The sequence below is a fragment of the Tamandua tetradactyla genome, chromosome 14 (genome assembly GCF_023851605.1).
Source record: "Tamandua tetradactyla isolate mTamTet1 chromosome 14, mTamTet1.pri, whole genome shotgun sequence".
Classification (NCBI taxonomy): domain Eukaryota; kingdom Metazoa; phylum Chordata; class Mammalia; order Pilosa; family Myrmecophagidae; genus Tamandua; species Tamandua tetradactyla.
In genome coordinates, this window is record NC_135340.1 from 41,212,752 (window position 1) to 41,235,693 (window position 22,942).

The 22,942-nt window shown below is 36.6% G+C and overlaps 1 protein-coding gene and 1 long non-coding RNA gene across 2 annotated transcripts in view; one reads left to right on the plus strand and one right to left on the minus strand.

Annotated features, from left to right (window-relative positions):
* The window catches only part of LOC143655853 (uncharacterized), a 131,311-nt gene extending 128,315 nt beyond the window's left edge, over positions 1-2,996 (minus strand). The window contains exon 1 of the long non-coding RNA XR_013162308.1: positions 2,900-2,996. This is a non-coding gene — a long non-coding RNA (uncharacterized LOC143655853). The remainder of the gene's footprint in view (positions 1-2,899) is intronic.
* Positions 2,997-12,169: 9,173 nt separating this feature from the next.
* On the plus strand, positions 12,170-13,102 carry LOC143655356 (olfactory receptor 11G2-like). Its single transcript, XM_077126710.1, has one exon. It carries the CDS (start codon positions 12,170-12,172, stop codon positions 13,100-13,102), a length of 933 nt encoding a protein of 310 aa, XP_076982825.1.
* Positions 13,103-22,942: the final 9,840 nt, after the last annotated feature.

Here is a 22,942-nt window from a genome sequence, read left to right on the forward strand (position 1 = left end):
AATTCTTCAAACACTTCAAAAAAATTGAAATAGAGGGAGAGCTGCTTAAATCATTCTATGAAGTCAGCATCTTAATACCAAAACCAGACAAAAATACTACAAGAAAAGAAATTTACAGACCAACCTCTTTAATGAATATAGATGCAAGAATTCTCAAAAAATTTTAAAAACCACAATCAAATCGAGTACAGCAGAACATTAAAACATTATACACCCAGATAAATTGGATTTATTCTGCATATGCAAGGCTGATTCAACAGAAGAAAATCAATTAATTTAATACACCATATCAATAAGTCAAAGCAAAAATACATAATCATCTTGATTGATGCAAAAAAGACACTTGGCAAAATTCAACATCCTTTCTTGATGAAAACGTTTCAAGGGATAGAAGCAGAAGGGAACCTCCTCAACATAATAAAGGGAATATATGAAAAACTCACAGTTAACATCATCCTCAATGGGGAAAGACTGAAAGCTTTCCATTTAAGATCAGGAATGAAACAAGAATGCCCACTGTCACCATTATTATTCAATATTGTGCTGGAAATTTTAGCCAGAACAACTAGACAAGAAAAAGAAATAAAAAGCATCCTAATGGGAAAGGAAGAAACAAAACTCTCACTGTTTGCAGTTGATATGATACTAAATGTCAAAAATCCTGAAAAATCCATAGCAAAGCTACTAAAGCTAACAAATGAGTATAGCAAAATTATAGGGTACAAGATCAACATTCAAAATGCAGTAGTTTTTCTATACACTAGGAATGAACAATCTGATGAATCAAAAATTTCATTTACAATAACACCCAAAAGAATCAAACATTTAGGAATAAATTTAACTAAGGATATAAAAGACCTATACAAAGAAAACTACAAAAAGTTGCTGAAAGAAATCATGGAAGACCTAACTAAATAAATGAAAGAGCATACCATCTTCATGGATTGGAAGACTAAATATAGTTGAGATGTCAATTCCATACAAATTGATTTATAGATGCAATGCAATACCAATTAAAATTCCACAACTTACTTGGCAAAAATGAAACAAAAATAAACAAAAATATTTGAGTGAGCCAAATCACCAAAAATTTGTGATGAAGTAAAATATAGTGGGATGTCTCACACTACTGACTTTAAAGCTTATTACAAAGCTATATTGGTCAAAACAGCATGGTGGCAGCATTAAGATAGATATACTGACCAATGGAATTGAACTACATGCTCAGAAATAAACCCTCTCATCTATGGAAAATCGAACATTGATAAAGCTATCAAGCCAACCCAACCGGGATAGAGCAGCCTCTTTAATAAATGATGTTTGGAGAACTGGAAACCCATATGCAAAAAGATGAAAGAGGATCCATATCTCAACAACCTATACAAAAATTAACTCAAAATCGATCAAAGACCTAAACATTAGAGTTAAGACAAGAAAAACTTTAGAAGAAAATATAGGGAAAAATTTTTAAATGTTGTGATAGGTGATAGTTTCCTAGACTATAAACCCAAAACATGATCAATGAAAAAAGAAACAGGGTCTCCTCAAAATAAAAAAACTTTATGCATCAAAGAAATTTGTCAATAAAGTAAAAAGGCTGTATACACAATGGGAGACAATATTTGGAAACCTCATATCAGATAAGGATTTAATATCCAGCATACATATGAAGATATTATACAACTCAATATCAAAAACATAAACAACCCAATTTAAAAATAGGCAAAATAACTCAGCAAATGAACTCACTGCCCCTCCCCCAATATGTGAAACATGACTCCTAGGGGTGTGAGTCTCTCTGACAATGTGGTACAGGAGTCCCAGGATGAGCCAGGACTTGGTATCATGGGATTGGAAAGCTCTTCACCAAAACGGGGAACAGAGAAATGAGACAAGATAAAGTTTCAGTGGCTGAGAGATTTCAAATAGAGTCGAGAGATTATACTGGAGGTTATTCTTATGCATTATATAGATATACCTTTTTAGTTTATGGTGTATTGGAGTGGCTAGAGGTAAGTAACTGAAACTGTTAAATTGTGTTCCAGTAGCCTTGATTCTTGAAGATGACTTTATAGCTATGTAGCTCATAAAATATGACCACATTATTGTGAAAAAAAGAAAAGTGTGAGACTCTAAAGGGATTATGAAAGATATTCTTAAATTCAGTCTCATTGAAACTTAATTATAAAAGTTGGATGCAAGGAAGAACAGGAGCAGAGTGGTAAAATCAAACTGAAGGAATACTAACTTCAAAAGTTGTAAATAATTTAACTATGATTGGTTTTTAAATGACAGTATGAACAGTGAGTCTCATTTCTCCCTCCTCCCAAATGATAGAAGGAAACATGAAAACCTTCTGAGCTTACATATTACTGCAGGAAGGCAGGGTGAACGGGCAGATCCTGGGTCCTGAACTGCACTGCTCACAGAGTATGCCTGACCCACGACACAGCCTGGGATGATTCCAACCTGTTCTGACCTGAAAAAACATGATCTTAGGAAGGTGGTTCACTTCAAATGGACCATTTCATTCCAATTACTATCAGGTGCTAGTTTCTGCAAAGTGGCTAAATCCAGAAACTTAATCATCACCTAACATCTTAAGATATTTTAGCTTAAATAATTTTTTCACTGTTTTTGATTTTTCATTAGAGAAGTTGTTTTTACAAGAAGTTGTTTTATAAGAACATCATGCAGAAAATGGAGTCCCCATATACCATCCTTATATTATTAACAATTTGCATTAGTGTGATGCATCTGTTACAACTGATGAAAGAATATTATTATTGTCCTATTAACAATAGCCCATTGTTAACAGTAAATAATTGATTCTTGAACCAAAGGAAGGGTTGTTATCTCTTTGCTTGCTTTTCATTCTCACTGAAATAACTTATTTTACCTGATGGTGATTGAGGTTAGCATTCTCCTGGCATATTCAGGCATATGAACTTGGACCACTCACACAGCTTTCTATCTGAGGCCAGCTACTACTCAAGTCACGTGGAGCAGACAATGAGCTCACTGGAGATGTCACAGAGCCTCAGTTACCATGGCAATTATTAGAAGAGAACACACAGAAGGGTAAAGGAGAAAGGAAAGAGACCAGAGAATAGCATTGGAAGAGTTGAAGAGTAATAGAAAACAACATATTGTGCCTAAACTTGTGGTTGAGAAATGCATGCAAAGCCTGTGGGCAAAACAACTTTTTCAGAAATGGTGACTTCCCAGCAGCTTCCTGGAGTGCCGTGGTTTTATGGAGAATGATTACTGAGTTACATGGTGTAGTCAGCTTTGACTAAATGCAAAGGAATTTGGACAGATTTGGAAGTGCAGAGATGATTTTAATACCAATAAGTTCATATTAAGTTAGCTAGATGGCCACCAAGATGGTAGAGAATCAACAGAGATTTTCTACAGGAAAACCATTGAATGCCAAAATATTTTGAAATGTGGAACAAATCCCTATATTATCCAGGTGCTTTTCCAAAGTACAAAAATTGGAGTGTCCTTGAGTTATGTACTGAGGTAGAGCAGAAATGGTAGAAGAAACCTAGTTACTTCATAGAGTATTACTATCAATTTATTTGTTCTAAATTACTCCCAGTATCAGTTTTTGGAGCATGGACAGAGAGAATGTGCTTCAGTGAGTTTCAATTACATGATGAGGCTTATCCTACCACCTTGTGGCTCTGGACCAATGTGCACAAAATTGGAGAATAAGAGTGTGGTCCTCAAGGGAATTACAAAAAGCCTAACTGAAAAAGCAAAATTCAGAAACATCGTATCAGCATGGGATGACTGTGCACTTACTTAATTAGCTAAAAATAATTTATTCTAAAATTCTGCTCTTGGCAAGTATTTTTGACATAATAGACTTACTAGACTTTTGTGCTATCAATTGACTTAACTGTATCAAGAGCTCTTAAGAGGAAAGCTTGATTAATCTTGTATCTGGAAGGTCTAAAAATCAAACACTTATTCATGAAGTTATGCTGTACCAAGGGACCAACTCGAGAATAAATTCAAGAACAGTGCTTTAAGTGACATGATTATTTAAGAAATAATCCAAATCATGAGGAGTATAATGTTAATTAGAGTGAAGAAAAATATGTACAATTTAATACTAGCTAGAGCAATACTCCACTTAGATATCATATCCATTAGAATTATCCTACTCTATTGAAGAGAATACACCACCAAACTTATAGCCAAATCTAATCACTTATCTTTTGTGAGTGTTTGTTTCATTACTTTAAACACATAATATATATTTGCATGTAAACTCTTCTTGCCCAGTGCCTGACATAGGATAGACTTGTGGGAGGGCTCTGGAAAAAACTTGAATGCTAAATAAGGCCTCAGGTCAGTCTTATGCACATTGAGGTCTGAAGGCTACTTGATTGTCCGATGAAAACCCCCTCCAAGGTGGCCTTAGGTGACATAGAGTGGAAAAAGTTATAAAACCAACATATCTGAGGATTAAGTGTGTTGTTTTCCTTGGTGAGTGATTGGGAAGGTATTCAGGATGTTGATATCTGTTAGCGAATTTTAATTGTCACTTAAATAAGCATCTTTGAGATAAGGGGAGCTCCAGGAGCCCCTTGAAGCAGTGTTCCAGTTTGCTAGCTGCCAGAGTGCAACACACCAGAGACGGATTGGCTTTTAATAAAAGGGGATTTATTCTGTTAGTTCTTCAGAGGAAAGGCAGCTAACTTTCCACTGAGGTTCTTTCTTATGTGGGAAGGCACAGGATGGTCTCTGCTGGCCTCTCCAGGCCCCTGGGTTCCAACAACTTTCCCTGGGGGGACTTCTTTCTGCATCTCCAAAGGCCTGGACTGAGCTACAAGTGCTGAGATGAGGAATGCCAAGCTGCTTAGGCTGTGCTACATTGCGTTCTCTCATTTAAGCACCAGCCAATTAAGTCAAACATCATTGATTGCAGCAGGCACGCCTCCTAGCCGACTGCAGATGTAATTAGCAACAGATGAGGTTCACATACCATTGGCTCAAGTCCACAGCAACAGAAATAGATGCCTTCACCTGGCCAAGTTGACACCTGAATCTAACTACCAGAAGCAGCTAGTGACATCGAATATAGACTCTGATGTTTAAAATTCACAGTCACTTTGGGGTGCACAGGTGGTTCAGTGGTAGAATGCTCATCTTCCATGTGGGAGACCCAGGTTCAATTTCCATACCATGCACCGCCCACTCCACACCCCCAAAAAATCCCCAGCCCATCTGATGTATTGGGCATATAGAAAACCAGAAAAGACCACTGATGCAGTGAAAGTCATGCAAATGGATTCAGTGGTGTCCTCTCACTTTTGAGCTCATCTTTGAAAGTAAAACATGCTGGTGAACTGAGTACTGCAATGTGATTGCCCTTGCTGCTCCTTTGGCAACTCCTCAAGGGGCAAAAATGGCCCGATAGGTTTACAAAATAATACTTTTTGTGTAATAGCAAAAGAAGATCTTTCATGAGCACCAACCTATGACAGTGCTGTAGTAGGATTCCAAAACCTTGGATATCTAAGAGTGGAGTGCTTCTGAAAAGTATAAATGCACAACTGTGTCCCTTAACTGTCCTCATTCAATGTTCACTTTGTTGCAAATATTGCTACAAAAAAAGGACCATGAACCTTATTGTGTCATCTATAAATATTTTAGATTATAGACAACATAGCATAGGCAATATTGTATAACTAATTTTAAAAACCCACATATCTGTTTTTCTGGGCCCTCCAAAAGAATTCCCATGAAATATTTAATTGAAAACCCTGTCAGATTACCTTAGCCTGTATCTCTTTATTTCCCTATTTTCAAGATGATATGATGATGTAATTCAGTGAGCTTTGAATGAATCAGAGATGAAACATCTGAGATTAAGATTTAAAATAACTTCTATTTATAAAAGGAAAACTGAACTTGTAATATCAGGGGAATTACACAGTGTTCTCATGCAGAAACAGAATTACCATTCCCTTCTGTAAGATAAACTCATAACAAGGAAAAATGAATGGAACAGTTATCAAGGAAAAACAAGTCAGTTCTTCAAATCAGGAGATGGAAGAAAAATAATATCCTCAAACATCGGAGACAAGTTTCATCCCCTAAGAAGGGAGGTTGAAAGATTTAATATTCAAGAAGTTTCATCACAGTCTTCTCAGATGTCACCTTTCCACTTTTCAGGGTCCCAATCTAAGTATCTATAACCACCCAAATCTTAGTGACTGAAAACAACCATAACCATTTATTATTTGTCACTTGTCTGTGGACATGCCAAATCACCTGGAAAGTTTTTTCTGTTCCACAAGGTGTGGGATCTTGAGGCTTGACTACACTGAAACAGCCAAGAACATCTCCCTTAAATGGCTGTAAATTGGTGCTGGCTGTTGGTCAGATGCTCAGTTGCTGCTGTCCACAGGCCATGGAGAAAGATCCAGATTTCTGATGGCCAACCTCAAAAGTTACTCAGCCTCACTTCCATCACATAATATTGGTCGATAATGGTCAGGACCAACCCGCATTAATACAGAGGGTAAGTGCATCCCACAACGTGATGGGAAAATGGTAAGGTCATATTATAAAAAATCATGTACTTTAGAGATATTCTTTGGACCATCTTTGGAAACATTTTAACACAGGCCATGAAAAGTCATAATTTCCCATATTTCAAATATATTCAACTTTTCACAAAAGACTCATCTCATTATAACATCAAGTATTAATCCAGAATTTTATCATTTAAACTATCATTTAATGATAAAATTTTATCATTTAAATTAAAGAATGATATCTTAGATGCAGTAATTTTATAGGATAAGTATAATATTCACTCTTGTTCAAAAAGAGGTCGTTTCTTTTTCTCTTCTCTTTTTTAATTCTTTCCTTCCCTTTCTAATTATTCAGCAATAAGGCCATCAGGGCTGGAAGAAAAAGGTGGGTATCTATGGTGGAGAATTAACCTGTGGTAACCTAGAGGGAAATATCAGAGCCCAGATGTGATGAGGGAGGTGGACGAGAGGGGCAAATGGGCACAGAATCTTAGAAACTGATAAAGGCTAGGGAAATCTTAGAAACTGACAGCGTGGTATGGGGTGTCAGTGCCCAAGCAAGATGAAGGGTCTGTCTGTACACTGAAGACATACTGACCAAAATTGCTTCCATACAGAGGGAGTTCTCTAATAAGTTAATGAATTAAAGGTAATGGAAGTCCAGTTTCTCACTGTCAGAAAAGGGTGTAACAAATGCAGTAAAAAACTAAAGCCAGATCTTTAGGAAAATGGCTGATTTCAGCTGGAGTACAGATAGTACAAGGTAAGCCTGGATTAATATTTGCTCCACCAGAAGGGAAAAAGATGCTTAAAGGTTTATGTGGGCATATCATAACGTGAGTAAAGTTCCCCAGGAAGCAGACATTAAAACAGAGACTAGCATGTAAACGGTTTAGCAGGGCATACTCTTGAGATCAACACTATGGAGTAGAAGGAAAGAATCCAGAAAAGTGAACTACAATGCATTGGTTCCTTAAAAATTTATTGAATCACAATCAGTGAATAAGCATCCATGTTAGAAGGACAGAATACAGCACTGTCTCATGTAGAGTTATGAAAAAGCCCTTGCGATGAGTTATTCCCTTCCTTTCTACCATGATGCTTCCCATCATTAGAAGCAGGGCATTTTTTAAATGTCTGAGGAATACAAAAATAAGACATCTATGTGAAACAGAGCATTCCAGTATATCACTAAAACTATAAACAATTCAAAATATAGCAGAGACTCAATATGGTTGTAATCAGAGATATCAAAACAATTTTGGAGAATACTTTGTGAAGATGCTAATTAAATTTAATAGATTACGTTGGTGAACAATTAAGATTGAAATCTAGAAATCTTCCAAAATCCAAAATTTGAACTGAAGACTATTAAGTTCCAAATTATACAGAGAAGAATTGAAGTACTAGGGCTGGGAGATTACAGAACTGGCTCCATCATCCCAGTTTAACAAGTTCCAGCACACTAGCCTCCTTATCCAACACATCAAATACATTCTGATTCCTAGCATTACCTATTCCTTCTGCCTGGAATAATACTCTCCTGGTACTCACTGTTTGTTCCTTCACTTTTTCAAGTCTTCACTTAAATGTTAACATATCTATTAGGATTTCCTTAAAACCCTACTTAAAATTACAGGGGCCGGGCAAGGGTAGCTCTGCAGTAGAATTCTCATCTGACAAGCGGGAGACCCAGGTTCAATTCCTGGAGCCTGCAAATGTCAAATATAAAAAAAAAAAATTACAGGGCCCTCTTTCTAAGCCAAGCTGGCAGGTGAACTTGCTGCCCTCCTGCCAACATAGACTTAACTGCCAGGGGTGTAAATCTGCCTGACAACATGGGACAAAACTCCATGGATGAGCCAGGACTGGGCATCATGGGATTGAGAAAGCCTTCTTGACCAAAAAGGGGGAAGAGAGAAATGAGACAAAATAAAGTTTCAGTGCCTGAGAGATTTCAAATAGAGTTGAGAGGTAATCCTGGAGGTTATTCTTATACATTTTATAGATACCCCATTTTAGTTTATGATATATTGCAGTGGCTGGAGGGAAATACCTGGTGTTGAGCTGTGTTCCAGTAGCCTTGCTCTTGTAGACAATTGTATAACAATATAGCTTTTACAATGTGACTGTGTGATTGTGAAAATCTTGTGTCCAATGCTCCTTTTATCCAGGATATGGACAGATGAGTAAGAAAAATATGGATAAAAAGAAATAAATAGGGGGAATGGGGGTAAAATAAATGGGGTAGATGGAAATACTAGTGGTCAATGAGAGAGAAAGTTAAGGGATATAGAATATATGGATTTTTTTTTTTCTTTTCCTGGAGAGATGTAAATGTTCTAAAAATGATCATGGTGATGAATATACAACCATGTGATGATATTGTGAGTCATTGACTGTACACCATGTATGGACTTTAGGCATGTGAAGATTCGTCAAAAATATATTTAAAATAAAATTACAGGGCCTGCCCCCAAATTCAATGTCCCATTCAAATTTCCAGGCTTTAATTTTCTCAAATTAAAAAAAAAAAACTTTTCACTTTGAATTTTTTTCACTGCTGTTTCCCCACCAATTAAACTGAAATGTTTTAGGCAGCAATTTTTCACTATCTTTACCACTCTGTCCCCAGTGTCTGTTCAGTATTCAATAAATGTTTGTTGAATAACTCTACATCACTGTTGCACTTAAAATGCCATTGGTTTAGTGGCATTCAAAAAAGTGCAACTGACATGTCTTTAAACAACAAGAGTGAGAACTAAATTGATGGCCAATGTATAGTAATTTCAAAAATAAAAAAGGGTATCTAATGGTAGATCTTCCTATTGCAGCATTTAGGAGAAGTTCTGTTACTAATCAATTATTCCTCAGAAACCTTTGACACTGCCAGGTTACTAGAAGCACAAGAGAAAGTAAAAAATCCAGTTCTAAAAGTGCTCTTGCCCTCAGGGAATGGCAAGGGGGAATGGCAAGGCTTGGAATGTCATTATAAAACTAAAATTCAAAAAAGGATCTCATCTGTTGAACAAATACTTATTAAACTATCAAGGGAAAGAGTTCCAAATCTCTAAAGACCATGATGCAAGGAAATAAATATATACAATACCTACATCTGAGTTTTCATCTTTACCATAAATATTAGCTTTAAAGTCAGGGAGAAAAAAATATCTTTTCAGATTCACTCTTTGCACCTCATGGCAGGTGATGAACTTGGTCATCAAATTCTTCAGTTCTGCACAGGCTTCTCACCGTGTGGGTTAATATGGCATTTACCCTCTCAAACTAACCTTCCTGACACTTATCCAAGGAATGAGTTAAAACTGCATATCATAATACAACAAATGCCGGAGTTTCTTCATAAATGGATTTACTGCAAAAGATTTCTTCTTAACATGACAATGTAAATATTTGATAAGAAGAAAATGCATATAATGAAGCTTGAATATAAATTCTATTTTTTCCCTGAGTCTTGGGCATATATTTCTATCTAGTTTCCTCATCCTTTTCAAATATTATTGAGTAACATTTACAAAAATGACTGGGGAGTTCATGTGAAAGCGTAACTGATAAATTGTTGGTGGAATTATTATAAATATTATTTTGCTTCTTCAATGCAGAAAACATGGCAAACCTCTGAATCCATTGATATATTATCTTCTCAACCTATATCTTACTCTCAGCATCACTCATGTAATGTGCTTTGGTTTGATGTAAAATAACACTTCATTCAATGACAAAATCTTTCCTCTTCTGTGTGCTTTTTGTTTGTCGAACTTATAAGATGTGCCTTGAACAGTGACATTATACAGTAAGTATCCTCTAGAAATACTTTAAAAAGAGTCCCAAACAAAGTGGTATTGATATGGATTTTATAAACTACGATTAGGGTCCCACTGTCAGAGAAAATAATAGCAATAGCTGAGAAGGTCGCGAGGAACTAGGACATAAGACAGTGTAAAGAAGAAATTAAAATTAGCTTTAAAAATCACCAGACAAATTATAAAGGAATTGAAAAACCATGAAGACCTGTGTGACTGAGTGAATTTTTCTTCAAAAATGAATTCAGCAGAATAATTTGTGAACATTTCACAGGTATTTTTGAAAAGTTAATATTAATTAGCTCTTAGGTTACAATTAACATTCTTATTCTTCCTCTCTCCAATTATATCTATATTTTTATAATATCTATCTGTACATAAATGCAATTTAAATATTCTTAATTTAAAAGCACTTTATTTTCATTTCTAAAATTGTTTGGGGATGACAAATTTCACTACCATCATAGCTCCCTGTGTCCAGACCACACAGCACAACCTCAGCTGAAAAAATCAGAGAATTGAACAGGACAAAAATCCTAAGTAAGCTTTTTATGAATTTTCCTATACAACCATAGAAGATCACCGTAGAATTTTTGTCCCACAGAACAAAAACAAGCAAAAACCTCTAATAATCTGAGAAAGGATGGTGCTGAGCCTCCAGTGCCAGCTTCTGTGATGTGATCGATATGGGCAGCAAACAGGCTGGAATGACAAGTTGCATGCAGACATGATATACAGTCTATATAGCCCCGTAGGCAACGAGAATATAAAAATGGGAGTCTTTCTATTTTAGGGGCCAAAATTTAACTATGATTCAACAACAAAAAACTAAGGGGGAGGTTCAAAGAGTGATTGAAGCAAGACATTCCATGCTTCAAGGTTGTTCCAATAGAAAACACCCAGGATGGGTATTTTAAAGTGCCTCTCACGTGTAAAGGGGAGGGAAAAAATGCCAAGAATAGAAAACAGCTATGAGAATAGTAAAATGAAACTTACACACAAATTAAAAACATTTATTTACTTTACTTTTTTTTTTACAGCAAGATTGGTCAAGTCTAGCCCACTTCAACAGTTCAGTAACTTGCTCAGTGGCATTCCCTATGGTCAGTTACTCACTGTGGCATATCCAGCTCACACATTCATATAGGAGTGAATCAAAACTTTAATCCATTTACTAGAGCTGAATCCAGCTGACTTGATATAGAGGAAGCATTTTCTATATGTCGATATGTTAGGTATAGTCCAATAAAAACAATATATCTTGGAGCCAAAGAGGTTCCTTTAATCAACACTTTGTAATACCACGGGAAAACAAGGAACATTGTCTGTGTTCTGTATCACAATGAAAAATGGCTTAATGTGACTTGCTCTTTATTTTTGCCACTCTCACTAATTAGAATAAATTAGCTTTACACAATTCCTTAGAAATACCATTCTCATAGGCTGAAGTGTTCATAAAATATCCTATTATGGTAAACAGATGAAGATATAGATGAATAGAAATTAGTGAAGTCTCAATGACAACATTTGAATCCTGATGTGTAGTACAGTGCCCTAAACTTATTTAATGCTTGCCTTAACGTGTTTTATTTTATTTTTATGTGCATTTTATTATAATGAAACAATACTCTTCAGGAACAAGTTGTGAAATCATACGTTGTTACGTTAGCAGAAACCTCATTTTTTACGATTTTACCAAACAAATGGTAAAGAAATTTGGTGCTCCAGGACAAAAACATCATTCTGCATCAAATTTCAATAACGAGTGTCATCTCCATTATTTCCAAGCTAATGAATGCATCCAGGAGAGAAACTACCAACTCTGTTAGCCACTTTATTCTCCTGGGCTTTCCTTCAAGCCCAGAAATGCAGTTCCTCTTCGTCGGACTCTTCTCAGTAACCTACACTCTGACTCTGATGGGAAATGCAGCCATAGCCTGTGCTGTGCAGTGGGACCAGCGCCTTCACACCCCCATGTACATCCTCCTGGGGAATTTCTCTTTCCTGGAAATGTGTTATGTCTCCACCACTGTCCCTAACATGTTGGCCAACTTCCTCTCCACAAACAAGTCCATCTCCTTTGTGGGTTGTTTCACACAGTTCTATTTCTTCTTCTCTTTTGGGTGTGATGAGGCCTTCTACCTTTGCATCATGGCTTTTGACAGGTGCCTGGCCATCTGCCGTCCCCTGCATTATCCACGCATCATGACTAAAGAGCTATACACTGGCCTCGTCATCTTTGGATGGTCAAGTGGTTTCATCCTCTGTATAACCCCAGTTGTTCTCATTTCACAGTTGCCTTATTGTGGCCCAAATATCATCAATCATTTCCTATGTGATCCTGTCCCTCTGATGATGTTGTCATGTTCTATAGATGCCACCACCCAGTTTATTTACTCTATTTTCAATGTAATCCTCATGAATAGTACTTTTGCCTTTATCATCTGCTCTTATGCACTGGTGATTCTGACTGTACTACGGATGCTCTCAGCTACAAACAAACGCAAGGCTTTCTCCACTTGTGCTTCTCATCTGGCTGTGGTGGTTCTGTTTTTTGCCCCTCTTATGGTAACGTATGTTAGCCCTGGATCAGGACACCCAGCAAAAATACAAAAAATTGTCACCTTGTTTTATTCTGTGGTAACGCCACTCTGTAATCCTCTAATTTATAGCCTTAGGAACAAGGAGATGAAAGCTGCTTTGAGGAAAATCATCTGGACTTAACAAGACACTCACAAAATGTAAATGAACACCAAACTCCATCTCTTAGGTGTAACTTATCCTAAGAAGATATGGGTGATTATTATTATTGTTATCCTTATTATAACAGAATGCATTAGCATTCTAAACACCACTCACCACATGGTGCTCTGGTCTTATTTAATAATATATTACATGTGAAATAGTTTTGTGTTGAAGTTATATCAAATAAGTGACATGTGTCTTAAGATAAATCAGTCCCTCTCTATATAATTCATTTCCTGATAAAAAAGAAACCAGAAGTCTATTTTATATTTTGAGCTATATAGCAACTTATATAACAGAAACCATAGATTGCTTTGGGGATTAACACTATAAGCCAGTAAGTCTCCACTGGGAAATATTGACTGAAAAAAGAGGACTCAAGTTTGAAAGAATTCCACCTTGCCAGAGCATTCTCATCCTGCCACCTCCATGGAAAAATAGTGGTTTTTAATGATCTTCAAGGAACAACAAACTAACAGCCATAACTGCCTAAGAAGTGATTTTTCATAGAAATCACAAAATAAAGATAGGAATTTAAAGTGAATTAGTTACCTAGAATATAATTAAGACAAAGCTAAATAAAAAGAACCAGCATTTTTTAAGACTTTGCATGTTTTGCTGAAAACCAGGCCATTGTATGCTTCAATATTGGGTTTAGCATTAGCACTGCATGACTTACTTAACTACTTCCTTAAACATTCTTAAAATTCTTTAATAAGACATTTTTACATCGTTTCCATCCTTTTGATTTTTATTTTCTTCTAGGGCTGCTTGTTTTCAAACATAAATATCCAAAGCCTAATGTAAAGGAATAAATATACAATGCAATTTATAAATTTTAGTTAATAGCCTTTGAGAAGTCACTTGTTTCACATTGTGAAGTGCAACATCAATTGTATTTCCTTTCATAAAAAACCAGGGTTGAGAATAGTTTCCGGGATTGAAAGGCAAGATTTCTATGAGTTCTGGAAAAGCTGTAGTCTTCCTTATTCGACTCCACTCAGGAAATATAAATTAAATACCTGAACAAGTGCCTGAAAAATGACAATATGGGAATAAAGTACAAACAAGTTGGAATTTTATCCAAACCATCCACAGTGATAGATGAAAAGTGCTGAAAATTTTAATACTGAATTCAAATTACTGAGAATTTTAACACAATTTTCTTTAGTTGGGCTTAGTAAATTAAGTTCCATTCATTTGTCTTAAATTATATGTGTATAAAGGATAAGAATTAGTGATGCTTAATAAAATAGCTTGTTGACTGTTAGGAGGTATACAGTATCTGTAATAGTGTAAGTTATTTATTAGTCAAACTATTGATATCCACCTTAAATTCTGGCCCATATTAAGGTTATTGTCACTTGATAGAATGAATTCTAATTATTTGGTATATTAAGAAACAAATTGGGCCGGCCACGGTGGCTCAGCAGGTAAGAGTGCTTGCCTGCCATGCCCGAGGACCCGGGTTCGATTCCTGGTGCCTGCCCATGTAAAAAAAAAATAAAAATAAAAATAAAAAAACAAATCCAAAAGACACAGAACTATCTCTACTGCACTAACTTACTTTCCTTAGACAATTCCTGTGGGTTCAGGGTGGGAAGTGAAAAGGTTTCACAAAAGCAACTGACAGAGCAGAAAATCCTCAGGCTTTCCTTAAAGCATGTTGTCTGAAGGCATTGGTGCAAAGCAAAAATGGACTGCTGCTACTCTACCACCCCTGGAAGTGAGGCCTTAGAGTGTAAAGATGGAGGAAATCCCTGTACTGCGAAGAGCTGCGAGTATTGCACTTAGTTGTCAATTTGCATAGTGGAGTTAACGGCCCTCTAAACAAGATAAGACTAAAGGATGACTAAAGGTACTGCCTAGGCTTCATTGATTGGTCTGGGGCACAGAAAGAACCAGATAGGAAAATCTGAAACGAGGATCTTTGAGGAGCAAGCATGACAATAGACCAATGAGAGTGACACAAAGGATGCAGATTTTTGTTTCTCAAGGCAATGCCCTTAAAACTATGCCCCATATTGGGTGCACTCAACACTCAGGTATAAAGAATGAGTCTTCCAGTAGATCTCATTCACCACAGTACTTCCACAAAGTGCCTACAGAGAGTGGTAGAGTTGGAAGCTGTACATGAGCCACAAGAAATGAGCATTTTCTTACCAAGCTTGATAGTGCCACTGCTGCTCTTTTTTGCCATCTTTCCAGCAGCAGAGAAAAATGTTAACCACTCAAATTGGCATCACTCTTTAAAACCAACCAGTAACTGGTAGTAAGTTAGTTACATCAAAATTATTTCATTCTGTGTTCAGCAAGCCTTATTTTAAACATTCCTAGATTGTAAGTTACTATAGCAGTCACATCTATTCCTGAATTGTAGTGGTTATGTCTAAATTCTGAGATTTTTATCTCTTTGTGTGTAACCTGGTAGTTCCTTTGCACTTTGTTTATATGTGTATAACAAATATGTGTATAACTGAGATTCAGACTTAAAGTTCTATAGCTCTGAAAGTCAGCATTACTCTATACAGCAAATGTTAAAGAAGCTGAAAAGGAGACTTCAATTAGAGATATGAATGAAGCAGACTAGGTTAGGACTAAGGTAAACTAGAATACAGAATTGGAATGATATTGACTGTAGATTAAAACTTCATCTTCTGTGTGAAACCAAAGGAAGAGCTGTTGTTTATTTGGTACAAAATTTGTATTATCTATAGCACAGTACCTAATTTAACCTGTATGGTTAGTTTCTTTATAGAGCATAACTGTAGAAACCTGGAATAGGGAAGGCGATCTTGTTATTTTGTACACATTAATGTAATAGACCCTGAGACATCTCACCGTATTTTGAGTAGAATATAAAAAATATTTGCAATGTTCCCTTAAGGGACTGCAGAAAATGGGGAACTATTAAACTTCCCCACATGGGGAACTCCTAGTATTCTCACAAGCATTAAGAACCTGCAATTTAATAGGTCAAGCCCTTGATCTTGGGCCTGCCCTTATGAAACATATTCCTGGAAAGGAGATGCTAAGCCTACTTTTAATTATGCCTAAGAATCAACCCCAGAGAACCTTTTTTGTTTCTAGGATATGGCCTCTCACTCTCAGTGAACACTACAAATAAACTCACAAACCTCCCTGCTATGTGGGACTTGACACCAAGGGGGTACAAGTCTACTTGGCAATTGGGACATGACTCCCAGGGATGGGCCCTGGCATCGCGGGATTGAGAATGCCTTCCTGACCAGAAGAAGGGAAAGAATTGAAACAAAATAAATTTCAGTGGCTTGGAGATCGCAAAAAGAGTCAAGTGGTCACCCTGGAGGTTATTCTTACACATTATATAGATATTCCTTTTTAGTTTCTAGAGTATTATAATTGCTAGAAGGAAAACTGTTGAACTGTAATCCAGTAGACTGGTTTCTTCATTTTTTAAATATTTTCATTGAGATATCTTTTCACACACATACAGTCCAACCATATTATATAATCAATGCCTCACAATATCATCACACAGTTGTGTATTTGTCAACATGTTTATTTTGAGAACATTTACATCACCCCAGACAAAGAAAAACAGAAAAAAACTCATTTACCCTATACCACTCATTCCTCCCTCTCATTGACCACCAGTATTTCAATCTACCCAATTTTTTACCTTTTATCTACTCTATTATTTATTTTTTTTACTCATCTGTCCATACCCTGAAGAAAAGGAACATCAGACACAAGGTTTTCACAAGTAGATTGGACTCCTGATGATGAGGGTATAACCACATAGCTTTTATCCGGTGTATTGGTTTGCTAAATACTGCTGGATTAATAGAATGAATTTTAAAAAAGGAATTTATTAAGGTGTAAGTTTATGGTTCTAAGGTCACAAAAATGTCCCAATTAAGGAATCCAGAGAAAGATACCTTAACTCAAGAAAAGCCGATGTCTGTCATATGGGAAGGCATGGTGCTGGCATTTGCTGGTCCTTGTTCCTGGTCCTGTTCCATTCAGCTCCTGATGCCAGTTTTCCTCTCTAAGTGCCTGTGAACCTTCATTTAGCTCCCACAGGACACAAATCTGGGTTCTGGCTTGCTTAGCATCTCATGGGAAGGCACATGGCTGCATCTGCTGGTCTGTACAACTCCAAAGTGCCATGTCTAGGCAAATGTTCTCTCTATAGGCTCTCCAGCAGTGATGTTTTCTCCAAAATGTCTCTTCTTTTAAAGGACTCCAGTAAACTAATCAAGACCCACCTTGAAGGGACAGAGTCACATGTCAATGTAATCAAAAGGCCACACCGATTATATGGCAAGTCAAATCTTGATGGAGTAATCTAATCAAAAGCCACACCCACAATTGAGTGAGTCAGTTTCCATGGAAACAATCTAATCCAAGGTTTCCACCCTACAATATTGAATCAGGATTAAATGACATTGTTTCTCTGGGGTTCGCAACACTTTCAAACAGCACATTGTCTGACCATGTGATTGTGAAGTCTTGTGACTGCCATACCTTTATCCAGTGTACAGGCATTTGAGTAATAAAATAGAGATAAAACAAATAAATAAATAATGTGGAGTGATATGGCACATGGGATGTTTTGAATGTTCTTTTTAATTTATTTTTATTTCTTTCATGGAGAAGTGAACAGATTCTAAAATTGATTGTGGTGAATGCCCACTATACTGTTGTGTGCCATTGACTGTATATTTTGGATGGACTATTTAGTGTATGAATATATTTCAATGAACATGCATTTTAAAAATAACCTTTCATTCTGGAGGCTGCAAAGATTTTTCCCTTCCGAGATTGTTTTTCCTAGATAGGGTTCGCTTCTTTTCCTGCAGATCTCCTGCCTGTGCCAATATCCTCATGATTATAGAATGCCTGATTTATTAATATGGATTCCAACCAAAGAAAGTAAAACAATGGGCACATGATCATAGCATTCACTAGACTTGTCTTATCCTGCATCACCAAGAAGCAGTCTACTTGACTGAACATTTTCTGAATGTATTACTAAAACTCAACAAGATCCTCAGAAAGCTAAATATAAAGCTGCCTTAGGACCTGGCTATCCTAATACTCATTATATAACCAGATGATCTGAAAGCAGGGATGTAAATGGACACTTGCACACCAACGTTCATAGTCATATTGTTCATAATTGCCAAAAAATGAAAACAACACAAGTGTCTATCAACCAATGAATGCATAAACAAAATGTGGTATATACATACAATACTACTCAATAGTAAAAGGGAACGAATTCCTGAAGCACACAGTAACATTGATGAAACTTGAGGACATAATACTGAATGAAATAAGCCAAACAAAAAAAAAGACCAATATTGTGTAATTTCAGTAAAATGTACTAATTAAAATATATAAACTCATAGTCTTAAAATCTAGAATATTGTTCTATCAAGAGATAGAATGAGACAAGAGAATGAGGAGCAGTTGCTTAATAGGTAAAGAAATTTTAAACTGGGTAGGATACAAATGTTTTTAATAGGATACATACAACAGTAGCAAATTATTGGCACTATCAGTAATACTGCTGAACAGTCTGTGAATGTGGTTGGAAGGGGTCTTCAAGAGTAATGTAGGACATCAGGAGGAAAGCTGGAGGGTAAAATGTGGGAATGATGAACACAATGAACTCTGTATTGGGTGATGTCTGTGATTAATTCTATAAATATAAATGTTCTAGTTTGATAGCCACTGGAATGTGATATACCAGAAACGGAATTGCTTTTAAAAAGGGGAATTTAATAAGTTGCTAGTTTACAGTTCTAAGGCCGAGAAAATGTCCCAATTAAAACAAGTCTATAGAAATGTCCAATCAAAGGCATCCATCCAGGGAAAGATACCTTGGTTCAGGAAGGCCAATGAAGTTCAGGGTTTCTCTCTCAAGTGAGAAGCCACATGGTAAACACAGTCAGAGTTTCTCTCTCAGCTTGAAGGGCACATGGCAAACACGGAGTCACCTGCTAACTTTCTATCCTGGCTTCTGGTTTCATGAAGCTCCCTGGGAGGCATTTTCCTTCTTTATCTTCAAAGGCTGCTGGCTGTTGGACTCTGCTTCTCATGGCTATGTCTTTCCGCTCTGCTCTCTGAATCTCTTTCTCCAAAACATTTCCGCTTTTATAGGACTCCAATAAACCAATCAAGACCCACTCAAATGGGTGGAGACATATTATCATCTAATCCAGTTTAACAACCACTCTTGACTAAATCACATCATCCAGGGAGATGATCTGATTACAGTTTCAAATATACAGTATTGAATAGGGATTATTCTACCTTTATGAAATTGGATTTTGATTAAAGCATGGCTTTTCTAGGGGGCATACATCCTTTCAAACCAGCCCAATAAATAAATTCTTTCATGAACAAGATATATGACACTTTGAGTTAATAGTAGAGTGGTATAATGGGGGAAAATGAACCTACTGCAATCTATAGACTATAGTTAACAGTAATAAATATTCTTTCATCAACAGTATCAAATGTACTACACCAATACTAGGGGTCAACAATAGTAGGGGTACAAGGGGTATGTTGTGCTGTCAGGTTTTCTTTTTATGTTTATTTTTTATTTTTCTTTTTAAAGTAATGAAAAGTTCTAAAATTGGATTGTAGTGATAAATACACAACTGAGATATGATACTGTAAATCACTGATTATATACGTTGGATTATATAACAGTGTGTGAGTATATCTCAAACAATTAGCATTAAAAAGCTAGCCAATTCTTCACAACCTCAGCGTTGCTGATATTTTGGAATGCATAATGGTCTGCATGTGGAGCTGTCCTGTTCAATGTAGTAGGTTTAGTAGTATCCTTGGCCTCTATCCACTAGATAATAGTATCAGTGCCACCAGGTGTGACAAAATTTCTTCTGACATTGTAAAATACCTCATGGAAGGAGTGGAGGGAGAGGAGGCTGCCAAGAAATACTCTGGTAAGCAATGACATTAGTGCGGGGATGATAGCCTGACAATTCTGGTCTTTGTTCTCCACCATGTGTGAGTGTGTATACATATTTAATCACCAGCCAAAAAGGGGGACTGTACTCCCAGTAGCCAAAATACAAAAGTCTGCCAAGCAAGAAGTTGAAGTTTTACTCCACTCCCCTTAATTCCCAGTGATCCATTTACAAAACCTGTTCTTGAAGCCCTGTGACATTATTGCCTGCTGGTTAAATCATGGTTAACAAGATGGGAGAGGGAAACTTCTACCAAGGGATCCAGAATGAGTTATTGAAATTGAAGCTATGGCTACTTCCTTTGGAAATTATCTTGCTGGCAAAAAAACAGGCAAAGAAGTCACTATGCTGGTCAGTGTCATCTACTCTAATTATCATTGCTGCTACACAATGAGGACAATCAGTACATTGTCTGAACTGAAGAGGTCTCAGAAGACACCATACTAATACCTTCATGCCCAGTTATAGCATTGAATCAGAAAAATCAGTATGCACAACCTGACAAGGACAAGGTAACCCAGCATTCATAATCTTCATAGCTGAAGGTCTAAGTGCCCAGGTGACAGGTTATCTATACAATCTGATTCACTTACACTTAGAAGGAGTGGTGAAGGATGGAGATGATAAATATCTGTGATGGCTCTTTGTTAAGTCATTTTAAGACTTTGCAGGCTTCAAAACCTTGAGGACTCAGAAACAGAAAGGACATAATACAGGGAACAAGTGGATCTAAGTTGTGCAAATAGGGGATTATAGCAAAAGCATTTGATGTCCTACAATACATCCATTCAGCTTATCTCTACTTTCAGTTGCAGCTTCCTGGACAGTTGCAAGCTTGGACTCATTGTGATAATGTTCAACCTCCAGAGCTCCATTGGTCTTCTCACTTTCTTCCTTGAGTATTTGTCCAAAGCCTATGAGGCCCAGTTGGCTAGACAGATGCAGCCAGAATAAATGGGGAATGATATTCCCAGTGACAAACATCAACTAATGGTGGAGGGAGCCATGGGGTAAATGCCTTAGTTTCTCAGACTCCTGTCAGAATCAAGTACCAACTGCCTATTCTAGAGACTTGAATAATACAAACTGATAATATGCATATGAATCACTTGTGGATCTTTTCAAAGTACAGATTCTGAATCAAGAGGTATAGTTGGGGCCTGAGATTCTGAACTTCTAATAATTTCCAGGTGGTACTGAAATTGACAACACTATGAGTAGCAAGGTCTAGTCACAGCTTATTGGCAATGTCAGGGGAGGCAGTTTTTAAAAATGAAAGCCTTGGAGATATCTCCATATAATAGGTAAGGGTCAGAATTGAGAGAGATTATTATGAATTATCTTTGTGAGTGTTTCTCTCTCAAAATAAGGCTAAGAAGTAGATCTTGCCTGAATTCTACTAAACACATATAAAATGCTGCCAGCTAATTAAATCAACAGGCAACTACAATGTTGGAGAGGATGCAGAGAAATTGGAACACGTATTCAGTGCTGGTGGGAATTAAAATTGTACAGCCACAGTGAAGGATGGATTAGCGATTCCTCAAGAAGCTAAATATAAGATACAGTAATCTCATTTCTCTCGATATACCCATGAAATCTGAGAGCAGGGATGTGAACAGACATTTGTACACCGAAGTTCATAGCAGCATTATTCACAACTGCCAAAAGATGGAAAGAAATCTAACTTTTTTTGGATTAAAGAAATGTGGTAAATACACATGATGGAATAGTATTCAGCAGTAAGGAGGAATGAAGTTCTGAAGCACGTGACAACATGGATGAAACTTGAGGACACTTTATCAAGTAAAATAGGCCAGACACAAAAGGACAAATATTGTATGATCTGACAGATATGAACTTATTATAATATATAATACTTATAATATGTAAATTAATATACATAACATGTAATATAATTATATGCATACTCATAGGCATAAAATCTACACTATAGGTAACCAGGATACAGAATGAGGCTAAAGATTAGAAAGCAGTTGCTTAATATGTGCAGAATATTTAACTAAGGTGAACTTAAACAATGGAAATGAACAGAGGTAGCATGTTATTGTGAAAATAATTAACAGTGATGAAAAATGGGGAGTGTGCTGGAAAGGGGAAGTTTAGAGTCATGTATGACATCTGAAGGAAAGTTGGAGGTTAAAGCATGTGAATGTATAATACAGTAAAACTTGTCATGGATAATGTCCTTGATTAATGGTAAAATATTAATAAGTTCTTTCATGAACTAGATAAGATGTATGACACTATTATAAAGAGTTAATAATAGATGATTATAAGGGGAAAATGTATCATTACAGACTATGGACTGCAGTTAATAGTAATATTATAATACTCTTTCATCAGCAGTGTGCTGGTTTGAAAGGAAGTATGCCCCCTAGAAAAGCCATGTTTTAATCAAAATATCATTTCATAAAGGTAGAATAATCTCTATTCAATACTGTATGTTTGAAACTGTAATCAGATCATTTCCCTGGATGATGTGATTTAGTCAAGAGTGGTTGTTAAACCAGATTAAGGGATGATATGTCTCCACCCATTTGGGTGGGTCTTGACTGGTTTATTGGAGTCCTATAAAAGAGGAAATATTTTGGAAAATGAGAGATTCAGAGAGAGCAGAGAATGCTGCAGCACCACGAAGCAGAGAGTCCACCAGCCATCAACCTTTGGAAATGAAGAAGGAAAACGTCTCCCAGGGAGCTTCATGAAACTGGAAGCCAGGAGAGAAAGCTAGCAGATGATGCCATGTTCACCATGTGCCCTTCCAGCTGAGAGTGAAGCCTGACTGTGTTTGCCATGTGCCTTCTCA

Coding starts and splice junctions, on each gene's coding strand:
- LOC143655356 (XM_077126710.1), top strand. CDS start 12,170: ATGAATGCATCCAGGAGAGAAACTACCAACTCTGTTAGCCACTTTATT.